Source organism: Gopherus evgoodei, chromosome 1, assembly GCF_007399415.2.
Source record: "Gopherus evgoodei ecotype Sinaloan lineage chromosome 1, rGopEvg1_v1.p, whole genome shotgun sequence".
Classification (NCBI taxonomy): Eukaryota; Metazoa; Chordata; order Testudines; family Testudinidae; genus Gopherus; species Gopherus evgoodei.
In genome coordinates this window covers 155,047,824-155,062,170 of record NC_044322.1, presented here as the reverse complement: position 1 = coordinate 155,062,170, position 14,347 = coordinate 155,047,824, and the positions used below count along the sequence as shown (strand labels likewise).

At 40.7% G+C, this 14,347-nt stretch overlaps 1 protein-coding gene across 4 annotated transcripts in view; it reads right to left on the bottom strand.

The window, feature by feature from the left end:
* Positions 1-1,021: 1,021 nt before the first annotated feature.
* Positions 1,022-14,347, bottom strand: part of USP9X (ubiquitin specific peptidase 9 X-linked) — a 212,498-nt gene continuing 199,172 nt past the window's right edge. For all 4 annotated transcript variants that reach the window (XM_030576179.1, XM_030576205.1, XM_030576187.1 and 1 more), the window contains 5 exons: positions 13,087-13,175; positions 7,094-7,250; positions 5,624-5,836; positions 4,997-5,092; positions 1,022-2,847 (listed from right to left, as the gene is read on the bottom strand). In XM_030576179.1, the coding sequence (XP_030432039.1) occupies positions 2,713-2,847; positions 4,997-5,092; positions 5,624-5,836; positions 7,094-7,250; positions 13,087-13,175 (690 nt within the window). In that variant the 3' untranslated portion in view covers positions 1,022-2,712. The remainder of the gene's footprint in view (positions 2,848-4,996; positions 5,093-5,623; positions 5,837-7,093; positions 7,251-13,086; positions 13,176-14,347) is intronic.

Genomic DNA, 14,347 nt, shown 5'->3' with positions numbered 1-14,347 from the left:
AATTGTCAGGAAAAAGAAATTGTTTTATTATTTATTGGCTCTTATTTTATGGAAGACCAGAGATTCCCCACTAATTGTTCTAAACAGAAAATATCATCCAGAAATTAGTGAAGGGGAAATTAAACCTTTAGGCACTTTGAGGATGTGTGCCATATCAATACTGAGGTATTGGATATAGCCTGAAATGACCACTGCCATATTGCTGCAACAGTAACATGCATATTAAACTTTTTGCAAGTACAACATTTGTTACTTAAATTAATATAATTTAAAACTATTTTGCCCAGAGTGAAGAAAAGATTTTCTTCCCATCACACTTTTTGCTGTAGCTATCTATTTTGAAAAGCAAAACAACAAATTAGGCTAGCTTTCTTCAAAGTGGCAAATGCAGGATAACCTCAACTTGCCATCTGAAAATTAATTGCTACCAGTCACGATTCCCCAATTCAGGGGAGAGGGGAAAAATCACAACCTTCAAAAATCTCAAGTTTTTACATATCTCTACAATCATTGCACTGTTAAAATGAATCACATTTGGCAAGGTTGAACTAGCACATTACATGTTTTTATCTAAATAGAAAAAAATACACAATCATCTCTGAGATAGCGTGTTTAACAATAATTACTGGTCCAAATAAATATGAACTATTTCAGCTCTAATAATAAGGCTAATATTTTGATTTATAACTTCCAGTAAGTATCCCCAAACATATGTGGGAAAACTTCCCCAAATTTAACAAGTTCAGGTAAAATGGTATTATTAAAAAACCATGAAAAACTGAATTAAGTTGTTGACCACTAAAGAACACATGGAAGCACAAAAGTGATGATTGCTACATAGAATACTTAAAAAAAAATCAAATGAATTAATCTCTATAGCCCTCCCTTATATTACACTAAATGCATAAGAATGCATTTGTGATTATTTTTTTTGTTCATTTCAACACTACAGACCTTCTGTTTGATTAAGCAGCTTTGTTTCTATTAACTTAATTATAAAAAAACACCATCAAGCTTGTGCTCATTAAATATATACATGTATATATATAAAACATACAAAAAGTACAAGATAAATCACATTAAGAAACTTTTACAGGGTAAGTGTCCTAATTTTTTATTCTTAGTCAAGGGCCAAATTTTTCTGTGCACAAAAATCTCAATATGACTGTAGTTCCAGAATTCAGCATAGTGCCATTGCACAGAATTAAACTTTCTGTGCAGTCAATTAAAAAATAAAACAAAAAACCACACACCACAGGACAAAATATTCTTCTTAAATCAAATTCTATTTGTGAATTCAGCAAAATAATTTCTATAAAATAAAACAGCAAAATATTTAAATAGTATAGGGTGGGCTGTATCTGTTTTGCAGGGGTATTTGGTTTTTAGACAGGTTGCAAAAAATTACACACATTCAAGTTACCAATTTTCATTTAAATACAGTATTTACTGATGCGTTTCTTGAAGTCTTTAAACAAATGTTTATTCCAGACTAGAGATACCTTAGAATTGTATGTGACTAACCAGTAGTTTCTTTTATAATTAAACCCTGCGTCTAAAGTTAAGATTTCTTGTATAATGGTTAAAGAGCTAAGACAATTCTTGCTTTCAAGTAGAACTGTGAATGAGCGGAAAACCAGCAAGTTAACTTGGCGCAGTGGCACTCACAAGTACTGTGTGATTTTGTTGACTTCCACTTCACTGGGATGCAGTAGAAGGAAAGTGTTAGTAGTTTATCTAATAAGCTCTACCAAAGAAACAAAACAAGCACACCAAATACAGTCTATTATGCTCCAGGCATCCTGGCATAGCAAAATTTTTGCATATTTGTTTTAAATCTTTTAAATTCCTATTACTGAAAACTAAGTGTTTTTATCCCACCCAGAGACAGAACTGTCCAACATTAGATGTGAGGAACATATGTGCAACTGAAAACCACTTGTTTGTCACATTTCCCTCCCTCTCCCATTTTGTAGTCTAGGTGTAAGAAGAAAAAACTCTGAGCAATACAGTTGTCACTTTGGGACAACTACTGTCATGGTTGGTTTTTCCCCTCCCCGATTGGCTACACTAACCTGGTGTGAAGCCATGCTAAATGTTACAGCATAACTATAGCTTCAAAGTGATTAACCTAATACCAGAATGAAAAAAGATCTAGAAACAATGTTACATCACCAATTTTCCACATCAACCAAATAATTAAAAGGTTACCAGCCACTACGTTGCTCATAGTAAAATTGACTCCAGTGGCAAAGAATTAACATGAAACTATTTTTATGGTTGACATGGATAGGCTTTTTCATAAAGGAGTTGATCCAACTGCCATTAGGCAGGCAACACTGGTTGCAGAGCGCAGAGGATATATCAAGAAGTTACTTTTTGTTTTCGTAGATCTGTGAGTCTCATCAAGACAAAAAAAATGTTTCTTGCTTAAGAATTAACAGTCAAACATTAATATACTATATACACCTTTGCCATTTACACATTAGCATCAGGCCATTTATTACAAAACACTATACACTTTCCACTGCAGGCAGGTTATATATTGACAGCAATTTTCTGCAGATAAGACAGTGAATAGACTCTCCACTCCATGTTGATTAGGAATAGTTTTTCTAGTTTTAAATATTAGCCAGGCACAGAGAAAGGTTGGACTGTAAGGCCTGGGTGCACAGTCTTGATGGAGCAAGTTAATTGATTATGTGCATTTAACTAATCTTTCGTCTGCGGCGGGGAAACTTCTTCACTGCCTTCATAATTTTCTTGTGCTCGTTGGCCAGTTCGTTGAGGGTTGTTCATATGATGTGCTGCTGGGCCTGTATATGGTTGTCCATGCACATGGTTATTCTGTAAAATAGAACAGAACATTTTAAGGAGACGTTATGCTTGTGAAATTTTTTCTAAACAATTATAGTGATTCCCCCTCTCCTTCAAACATATACCACTGAAAAAAAATACCCCAAAGCATAGTGAACTGGTTAATTACTTATACATATTTCAGGATGTCTATTCATTACTGTGAAGTGTCCTGCCCTTACTTTTTAAACGAAATTATGCTGAAGATAAAAAAAATTCTGAACTGAAATTGCAAAGATTAAGCTATAGTGAAAAATTAGTAAATACAGATTTTAAGTTGTAGACAATTACATGCAAAACAAAGCAAAAGAGAGAGGATGAATGGAATGCTGCCTATGTGATGTGTACAGTTTACATTAAAATGTATATATAGTTCTAGCAAAAGATAAAACTGTATGGGAGAAAAAATTTAAAAATAAACACACAATAAAAGAAATCAGCTATAATTGTGCAAACATATATTAGCTTTTGCCCGCTGTGACAGACCCAGGCCAGTGGGCCACAGGAGTCTGGTAGAGGGCAATATACTGGTCACTGGCTGAGTAGTTTTCTGTTCCCTGAGTGACCAGAGCAGGGGCTGCACTAGAGTAGTCAGGAACCTGCTAGAACCAATTCAGGCAGACAAGCTGATTAGATCACCTGCAGCTAATCAAGGCAGGCTAATCAGGGCACCTGGGTTTAAAAAGGAGCTCGAACCAGTCAGGGAGGGGGGAGCCAGAGGAGAGGAAGTGCGTGTGAGAAGCTGTGAGTAAGAGGCACAAGGAGCTGAGAGTGAGAGGGTGTGCTGCTGGAGGACTACGGAGTACAAGTGTTATCAGACACCAAGAGGAAGATCCTGTGGTGAGGATAAAGAAGGTGTTTGGAGGAGGCCATGGGGAAGCAGCCCAGGGAGTTGTAGCTGTCATGCAGCTGTTACAAGAGGCACTATAGACAGTTGCAATCCACAGGGCCCTGGGCTGGAACCCGGAGTAGAGGGTGGGCCCAGGTTCTCCCCAAACATCTCAACTCCTGATCAGACACAGGAGGAATTGACCCAGACTGTGGGGAAGATCACTGAGGTGAGCAAATCTGCCAATAAGTGCAGGACCCACCAACGTAGAGGAGGAACTTTGTCACAACGCTAAAAATAATTTTAACAGAAGTAAATAAAATCTGAACAGTTATTTTCTTCTGATACTAACAAGTACAATTTTTGATTAAAAACACACCTATACAACTGTCAATTGTAAAATGTTGTCCGTCCACGATACTTCAGGGAACTGCAAGATTTGACCTTACAATAAACCTATTATTGCAATACTAAGAAAAAAGGGTTGTGTGTGTTACAGGGTGAGAAATGCTAGCTGTTGTGAGAAAGTGAACACATTACACAAGTAAAGGATTAAATCAGTCTTTGTGATAAGCTGTGCCTTAACTCCAAGGGGATGGAGAAGTCTACATCACTTTCATCCTGGCTAGTGCACTGCTCCCTTAACAGGAAATTAAATTAGCAGACTGAGAATATATAAGTGATTTGGAGAAAAGAAAGAAAATAAAAACTGTAGTTAACTCTGGGACCTACTAATTTTGTTATTACCAGCTCAATAAATCTAGGTATGATTTCTTTCAAATCTAGCTTTCTGTTTAAATAGATGCTAACAAAATAGTCACTTAACCCGGAAACAGATTTACATTTTATATGCACTTTAAACTTGGATATCAGTGTTCACAGAACAAATTATATATGGGACAAAGTCATTTTTAAATACTGGTAATTACTAAAGTCTAAAGCAATTTACTAATGTAAGGCTAGATTCTATCATTTAAGTCAATGGTGCAATTCACAGAGTAAGGTGATAAACCAGGAAGAAGCACAGCTGAATCAAACCAGTATGCAGTCGCTAGGGGATGGCAGTCAGCATGTGCGCTTTTAGTATAAGTATGTTATGGTAAAATGTTGGGTTTTATGTGAAATTCTGATGGAGAAACTGCTTCTAGTAAATGGTGCTGAATGTTCATCTTTACGATCACTTAGAAGAGTGAGATTTGAACTATAATGTGTTTCTAGTTAAATATTTATTACAGTGTGAGTTAGCATGAAAGCTAAAACAAAAAGTTAGACTTTACATCCTTCAGTGGAAAGTGAAACTACACTGTTTACCTGTTGATACTGGGAACTGGGTGAATGAGGATACAACGGGGCATCTTCTGGTGGGGAGGATTCGTGTTCATCTGGGGCATCTGGGTCATCGGGTTCCTAAAATTAACATACAGTAAAATATTACTTTTCAAATCCAATCCAATCCCATCCTTAAACTGTAATCTCACTGTTCTTGGGAGACCAAGACGCTCCTCCCTTCCCTCCCCCCATTTTAAACAAGCAACATTAAGTGGCAACTTGCTCAATATCATAGAGAAAAGTCTTACTTTTGATATAAGTTATCAGATACCACCTTATCTCTTCATAGAACTGAATTTCACCATTTTAGTTTCATTAGGGGTATTCCAACTTTGGAATCAGTTAATGCCAATACAAACAGTAAGTAACATGAGAGAAGATTACTACAAACCATCAGCACTATACAACTGGCAGTCAGTGGAAATGATTGTTAATTTTAGGCAGTTTCATACTAGCAAATGAAGTTACAGAACTTTAAACTCTAAAACAAGCAGAAACTGGGAACAATCTGCTGCCCAACTCACTGTTGCTACTACTGGATAAGGTACAAAGAATTTTGAGCATTTAAAGCAGTAATTTTATTTAACTTTCTGAAGTGTAATTCTTTACCTCTTCTGGGCAGAGTTCACAAGCTTTTGCAAGGGTCATTCTAGCACTGTGAGATCTTTCCAAGAAGTAACCATTTGATGTTTCATTACTCTGCACTGGGGGAGACCAATTATTATATGTGTATTGTGGATTTCCAGTATATGGCCTACGTTCAAGTTCATCTCCAAGCCATTCTACTGCCCAGGTCCATTTTCTCTTCAAATCTCCATTGCTCTGCAGAGATAGAAAACTGACAGTTCAGAATCCCCTTTTTATTCTTCAAACACCAATACTTTTCTATTGCCACAACATCAACCTATTGGGAAACAGGTTACCATCTTCACATTAGCTCACTGTTTAAACCAGAGGTGGGCAAATTGTGGCCCGTGGGCCATATCCGGCCCACGAGACCCTCCTGCCCAACTATTGAGCTCCTGGCCCAGGAGGCTAGCCAGCCCCTGGCCCCTCCCCTACTGTTCCCCCTCCCCCACAGCCTCAGCTCACTGCGCTGCTGGCGCAATGCTCTGGGTGGTGAGCTCTTGATGGCCAGCACAGCTGCAGAGCCGCGGCCTGACTTGGTGCTCTGTGCTGCGCGGTGGCATGGCTGGCTCTAGCCAGGTGGTGTGGCTGCCTGTCCTGGTGTTCTGAGCAGCATGGCTGTACCACTGCCAGCCACCAGTGCCCCAAGCAATGTGGTAAGGGAGCAGGGAGGTTTGGATAGAGGGCAGGGAAGTTCAGGGTGGTGGTCATGGGGCAGGGGGGTTTGGATAGAGGGCAGAGCAGTCAGAGGGCAGGGAACAGGGAGATTGATAGGTGCAGAGGTCCTGGGGGAGCAGTCAGGAAGGAGGGGGGGCTGGATGGGGCGGTGGGGGGCAGTCAGGGGCAGTGGTTGTGGGGGCAGTCAGAGAGAAGGAGTGGTTGTTATGGAGTAAGGGTCCTAGGGAGCCAGTCAGGAATGAGAGGAGAGGGTCGGGGGGAGGGGGTCAGGGGCAGAGAGTCTGGGGGCCATCAGGAGACAGGGTTCCGGGGGGGGAGGGGCATGAGGGGGCAAGAAGTGGGTGTCAGATATAGGGTAGGAGCCAGGCCAGGCCTGGCTGTTTGGGGAGGCACAGCCTCTCCTAACCAGCTCTCCATACATTTTTAGAAACCTGATGTGGCCCTGGCCCTCAGGCCAAAAAAAGTTTGCCCACCCCTGGTTTAAACAAAAGTTCTTTTTACTGAGTACATACATTTTTTTCCAGAAGGGTAATGTGACAGGAAGCATTGGTGGGTTTGGAGCAGCTGCCAGACAAGCATTAATACAATCTGTATATTACTGTCAAGTTTAGCTGAATCCCTCCCTCCCACTTCCTTCTTCTGATCTTTTGACAAAGAAATATTCAAATGAGTTTTATTTAGAGGAAGAGGGCAATTTACTCTGTTGTAATTTGCTTGACTTACTTTCTGTCTAGAATTCTAAAACAACCATGAAGTCAGAATGGAAGGTATCACCTGTAAGATTTGGTAGGCTACAGGACAGTTGCTGAAAAGAGCTACCATGCACTTTATACACTGGTAAGCTCTTTTCTGATAATGGTTCTTAGAACGCTGAATGGTGTCAAATAGCCCATCCCTGTCATCTGGGATTCCTTTAAGTGCATTGTGAATCCTGCAAACAAAACAAACAAACCAAAAAACATCCACCAAAGGGTCAAATTTTAGTCCTCAAATTTGTTCATTGCTACACATTATAAAACAGTGACTGGAATTACACTTCAATGACACTAATTATAGAAGTTAATATTCTGATTACAGGATTTTGTAGTAGGTGTGTTCATTAAAAAGTGTAACAGAGTAATTACAATGTAATGTATTAATTATGACTAAAAGGGTTAAGTAACAATTCAATTATATGCTTGACCTCCAGGATATAGGAAATCAGAGTAATCAGATATCAAAACAGTATAACGACAATTACAGCTGTAACAATAAAGTGTAACCCATTAATCATTAGTTCTCAATCAACAGAGTTAAAACAAATTCTTTCCATAAATATCTACCACCCATTGTAATGCTAGAATATAGTTACATCTCAGAAAGGTTGCTTACCTTATAGTAAATGTTGCTGGAGATGTCATCAGTGTGGATCCCGCTATAGATGCACGTACGCCTCATGCATGTGAGATAGGAGTCTTTTGCTGGGGCTCTGTATGCACCTTGTGCTTCTTCACATTCCTGTACAATGCCGTAAAGGGCAGAGGGTCCACAACCGTCCCTCAGTTCCCTCATCAATTCAGAATCCCATATGCTGAGGGCTCCGAAAAAGGCAGTATGGAGGAGAGGTTGTGGGATCCACACTGACATCACCTTGAAGAAGGTTTAGTTCTTCACCTTGAAGAAGGTAGAATGGGTTTTTGGAAAATAAACTAACTTGATTTGAGTGGAATTCTGAGACCACCTTAAGGATGAACATAGGATGAGGTCTCAGTACAACCATGACTCCGTGAAATGTCATGTAGAGAGATTCAGCCACAAAGACCTAGAGCTCACAGATTCTCCTAGCCAAGATGATGGAAACCAGAAAGACCATCTTTAAAGTAAGATAGTACAGGGTGCATCCCGAAAGTAGCCAAAAGGGAAGCACAGTAAGATTTAGGAAGAGGATATTATGCTCTCACACAAGAGTTAGTTCTTTAGTTGGGTCTAAATATATAAGAGGTCTTTGTGGATCTTCAATACAGTTGGTTGTGAGAAGATCAAAGACAAGTGTACAGGTGCCAGGTGGACCATGATAAAGCTAAATGAAAGGCCAGAATGTTTTAAATGCAGTATGTGATAAGATCTTTGGTACCTAAGTTTCTACTGAGATTGGCTTGGTGCTGGGCCACCCATATGGAGAACCTCTTCTATTTTGTGGAACTGGTCCTTCTTGTTTGTTGCTTGCAACTATGTATAAAGATGTCCTGCATCTCAAAGGAGCAGTCTCTGTCCATAGTTCTCAACCAGCCAATATCCAGGCCGTCATATGTGGTCACTCTGGGGCTAAATGCAGAGTATGATCATTGTTCTGAGCTGTCTGGCAGAGAGATGGGAGGTTGAATGGACATCTGTTGCAGGTTTCTCACCCAAAACTGCCTTAGCCAGTAAGATGCCATGAGGATAACTGTGGCCTTGACCCGTCTGATCTTACGTATTACTTTAGGAAAATTGGGGAAAAGGCATAAGTGAGGTTTCAGTTCCACAGATCCCCAAAGAGCAAAAGTTGGACATTTGGTGTTTTCCCTAGTGGTGAACAGGTCTTTTGTGGGACACTCCCACTTCGAGATATCTGCTGGATAATGGAGCTCTGCAGTGACCACTCATAACTGGTGAGTGATTGTCTGCTTAAGAAGTCCTCTAAGCTGTTGCTGGCTCCTGGGAGGTGAAGAGCCATTGGGGTTATCTTGTGCTGCTGACAACATTCATAACACGATCACTCCGTGGGATGGGGGTAATAAGCACACACTGGTGTGTTTATGAAGACCACTGCAGATGTGTTGTCTTTTGCAGAATTTCATGTCACCCTAGGACCAGGTGCCTTGCATCTCAGATGGTCCAGGTGATTACCCTAACCTGTCTCTGACACGTTTGAGATTAGTGTCACTGTTGGAGGGAAAGCAGAAAAGGCTATTCCACACGTTTTTGGGGTGTAGCTATCAATTCCGCTCTGAGATGACTCGAGGTGGAACATCTGGTGTCGTACTGTGCAATAGACTGACCTCAGAGTTTTAAGGGTCGCAGGTGAAGTCTAGCAAATAGTGTCAGATAATTGCCATGCTGACATTTGGCTTAATAGTCAGACAGGTCTGCACTGTCGTCATGGCCTGATTTGATTTTATTCCATTCAGTAGTCATTGCAAAGAGAGGATCTTGTCCTTGGAGTGATGTGAGGAGGCTCTCTCAGCTCCTATGACTGCTCACTTGTGATGGAGTAAGGAACAATTTTAGTTCACCAGGAGGTCTAGCTGGGTGAAAAGGGAGAAAGTAGTTTTCAGGCCCGATGTTCTTCTGCTCTTCCACCTTTGGTCAAACAATCATTCCAGGTAAGGGTAGATATGAATGTACCTTCTCATATAGGATGCCACAACAGCAGACATGCTGTGAATATTGTGTGCGCTATGGAGAGTCCAAACAGCAATACTTTATACTGATAATGAATGGGCTCCACTGTGAGGCTTAGCCATCCACCTATCCCACAAAGTACCTATGTGGAAGTACACATCCTGTAAGCTGAAAACCATGAATCAGTCTTGAGTCTGAAGGGATGGAATGACGGAGGCAATAGTTACCATTCTGAATCTGAGTGTGAGTGAGTGATATAAAAATAAATAAAACTCCAGAATTCTCAGGTCTAGGATACGATGAAGACACCCTGTCTTTTCTGGAATGAGGATATATCAGGACTAGATGCCTCTTCCCCTGTATTCTTGAGAGACCTCTTCTGTGGCTTTTAGAAGAAGCAACAAGGCTAATTCTGTTTGCAGAAAGCTCTTGTGAGAAGAGTCCCTGAAGAGGGATGGGGAAGTGGGTAGGCAGGGGGAAAGAACTGGAAATGGATGGGACAGCGGGCAGTGATGTCTAGCACCCATCTGTCTATTGTAATTGCAGACCAGGCCTATTGGAATGAGGCAAAGTTGGCTTGCTGAGGTAATGATTGGCTCTAGACAGGCTTTGGAGTGGCTCTCAACACTTCTGTCAAACTGGCTACCTCAGAGCAGGTGCAGCATGCATTGCAGAGAAGATAGTGTAAATGCCCCTGGAGTATTGGGGCATTTTTCTGAGTGTGTTTTCAGGCTGCCTACTTTAGGAGCAAGAGGGTGTTCTCTCAGTTGTGATCGGGCTTGTGTATATCCCTAAAGACTGCAATGTGGCCCAAGAGTCCTTTAGTGAGTGGAACCCCTCATCTGTTTGACTACCAAAGAGCTCTACTCCCTCGATAGACAGCTCCTCTGTTGTGCATTGCACCTCCTTAGGAATGCCTAATGCTTGCAACCAGGATAGATCGATCTCTGCTGAACACTCAGAAAAAATGAGATGAAGGTGATAAGGAGCACATCTCTTCAAGTGGCAGTGCTGAAAAATGGAGTGATCTTGGTAGCAGAGGTGCCAGTGCTAATCTCTACACAGAGGACATCTTGGGTGGAGATGTAGACTCTTGCCAGTATATACCTCAGGATTCTACCAACAGTGCCCATGACAGCACCTGCAAGACTGAGAATGTTCTGGCTGGTAACATGCCTGAGCCATGCTAGTGGTTGAGCTTTAATCCCTAGCCACCACAGTAGCAGAGCACTGGTATGGTATGTGGCTTTCCTCAAGGCAAAACTGGTAGTGGCTGTGCCCAGTGGTGAGTGGAATAAGACCATCACAGGACAGGCAGAAAGCTGGGGGATTTTTAGTTTGCCTTGAGATGTGGCAGTTGGTGCAAAGTGCCCAAACCTTCTGTACAGGAAGGCTATCTTGTTTTTTTGAAGCAGTTCAATTGAAAGCAGTCCACTTATTAGTGGAGAGAAAGAAAAACAAATTCTTCAGGTAGATCAGTGAAACTGAATGGCAGCAAACACTAATAAGTAGTGGGGTGCCCATGAGTGATAAGAAGGAACTGGGAGATGGCTGTGATCACTCCACCCTATATACCCTCATAAGGGAGCATGAGGTGGCACAGACCCAGTGGACACTGCTACTCAAAACACTCTGATATAACATGCTTGAGGTGCATGCAGACGTACAGTGAGATCCACAGTGTGCATACTTGAAAAATCCTAGTTAAAATCTTATTTCAAATGCTGAAAATCCAGCAGTTGGACATTATGAAAAGCAGTAACACTATTCAGAATGCCAAACCTACCCAGCACTTTTGCACAGGTCTCATGTTGTGTCTTATTAAATTGTTTCCATCTCCAAGAGTGTTTCTTAAGCTAAAGACTATGTGAACTTTATACATCTAGCTGAGTTGGATACGCAAGTGTTGACACACTATATAAGGGTGCAGTATCTAGGGAATGTTTACACTGAAGCTGGGAGCAAGCCTCCTAGTCTGGGTAGACAGATACATAATAGCCTGGCTCAAGCTAGCACACTAAAAATAGCAACATGGATGATGTGACTGGGTGACAGCTCAGGCTCTCAAGCCCATGCTACACTCTGAGTCCAAGCTCAGGTGGCTAGCCCAGGCCTGCATTGGTGCCAAAATGTTCATGCTTATGTTTAGTGCACTAGTTCGAACTGAGCTAGCAAAACTCTGTCTACCTGGGCTGGGAGCCAGGCTCCCCTCTGTATTGTAGACATATCCTGGAAGGTTTGTTGGGAACAACTTCCTCTCAACATGTAAATCAAGACTTATAAATAAATAAATTTAAAACAGCAAGCTACACCACTGTCTTCTCAGAGAAGGTCTTCAGGGATATGTCTAGGTAGCAGCTGAACTAAAAAGCCCAATCCAACTCTAAAGGGAATGACTTAAGGGTAACCTCACATATTTTCAACACTGCAGTCATTTTTCATTGTAACATTGTTTCAAATGATTTACTAAAATCTAACTACTAATATATTTCCACACACAAGCTATCAAGCAGTTGCTGTATTTCAAAACATGGCCAGCTACCACCTAGACCACATTTATTGCAAGTTGTACCCCTCTTCCATGAAACTGTGTATTTGTGTTTTGTTTCAGACCAAAAGCTCTCTGAGGCATAGACAGTCCCTTCTTTTACGTTTGTACACTGCTTTTGATTGAGGCTACCAGAAAAAAAAAAGTCAATAATTTATAAAGTTGCAAAGAAAAATAATGGACCATTTTAATGGTCATTTAAAAAAAGTACTTATTCTCTCAATTGGTGAGAATTGTGTTTCAAACAGGTATGAGCACCTGACACTCTCAAAAGAGACAACAGTCTATTAAAATGTGAACTAATGTAGAATGTTTACTGTCTTTGAAAACTGCAACTCTCCCAACTTCATATGTGTCAAAGGTAATAGTCCTATCCACACAGGAATGTGCCATGACCAATAACACCACTATTACCACAGTATATACTCTTCTTAAATGGAACAGCCACTTTACTAGAATATTTCCAAAGAAGCAGTCTAGCCTAATGACACTGAGTACCAATGACTGCTGCTTAACTGGAATATTAGTAAAGGTTCCGCTTTCAGAGGGATGCATTCAATTGGTGTTAAGTGGCTAAACAGCTTTCTGCCAGTTGTGAAAAAAGTGGAATTCTAAGCTCAAGTTTTAAATACACAAGTTACCTAATTTTAAAAGTAGGGCTAAAAATGAAGTAAGCTGAATATAAGTTTTGTTCTTGTGTTTTGATTAGTAGAGTTTAAGTCTTTTCAGATTTTTTAAGTCCATTTCTCTTAATCAGCAGAACCATTTAGTTGGGAAGAAAAACTGTTCAACAGGGGAGTCCCAAATTATGAAAAGATAGATTTCTACTGTAAAATGGAAAAAAAAGAATACTAACCTGTGGGTCTGCCAAGAGTCCTCAATTAACAGAATTTGCAAAAGCAGATCCAAATAAGGTCGAAGTTCATAGGTGTATGAATATGCAACCTTAAAAGAAGTGAAAATGAAGTGAAAATTATGTCTCAGAAAAAAAGGTTTCTTAATACATGATGTTGTAATAAAGGTAACTGGGGCATGAGTCTGAAATGGTTGTAATATCCATGTTCTGAATACTCAACTCTGCTTCTCTGGTGCTCTCTCTCAGACACTATTGTCACATAGGGGCCTTTGCTTCCCCAGGCTGAGTTTGGCAAAATTCCCTCAGCCCTTGGGAATTTTGATTCCTTGGGGTGGTGATAGCAAGCATTGCATAGAACATGAACCAGGACCCTTACAATATGTTGCACATAACCTCCCCTCTATCACAAGATATAAATAGTGACATTTCAGCATTCCAGCCAGTCACCTCAGTTGTATGTGCACGTGAATGTTCTGAGAAAACAAGACCAGCAGTGAGATTTAAAAAGGAAAGAAACTGACTAAAAAATGAAACTAAGGGAAAAAACCCTCAAAAAATGACACCCCCAAACTCTGAGGGGAGGAAAATGAGTGAATGAAAATCCTGTGTGAAAAATATAGCTTTAGAGAAGCAGAACAACAAGAAAATACTTTATTACAATTCTTGTTTCTGGAGAATAAGCCGCATAAAGGTTATCCCAAAAGAAAAAGTAATCTGCAAATAGCTGCAAAAAGCAGTAATATTAATGTCAATGTTATTTTTTAAGATACCACTGGAGACTGCAACCTATATGAACATAAATGTTACAGGGAATAAAACTAGTCCAACTTAAAATAAGGGACATCCAAAAGTAAAACAAAACTTCTACTGGGGTGGGAAAATGTAACCTTCTGAGCAGAAGACCTAGCAGATACACTGAAGTTTTGCAACGTACTGACTGGAGACAAAAAAAGGATACTTGAAGACACGAATCCATGAAACTGCAGCTCCTTTGCTGACTGTGGCTAGGAGGGAACTAGTCAGTTTGTGGATGGTGACACACAAAGGCCAGTTTGATCTGGTTGTGCTATATCCTCTTATAATTGCCCTTGGGGCTCCTAATTCTTAGGATCTGGAGGAATTCTACAGTACTTCAATATTAAACCCTAAGGCCTTGTCTACACTAGAGAGTTGCAGCGCTGGTGAGGGGGTTACAGCGCAGCAACTTAGGATGCGGCCACACTTGCAAAGCACGACCAGCGCTGCAACTCCCTGGTTGCAG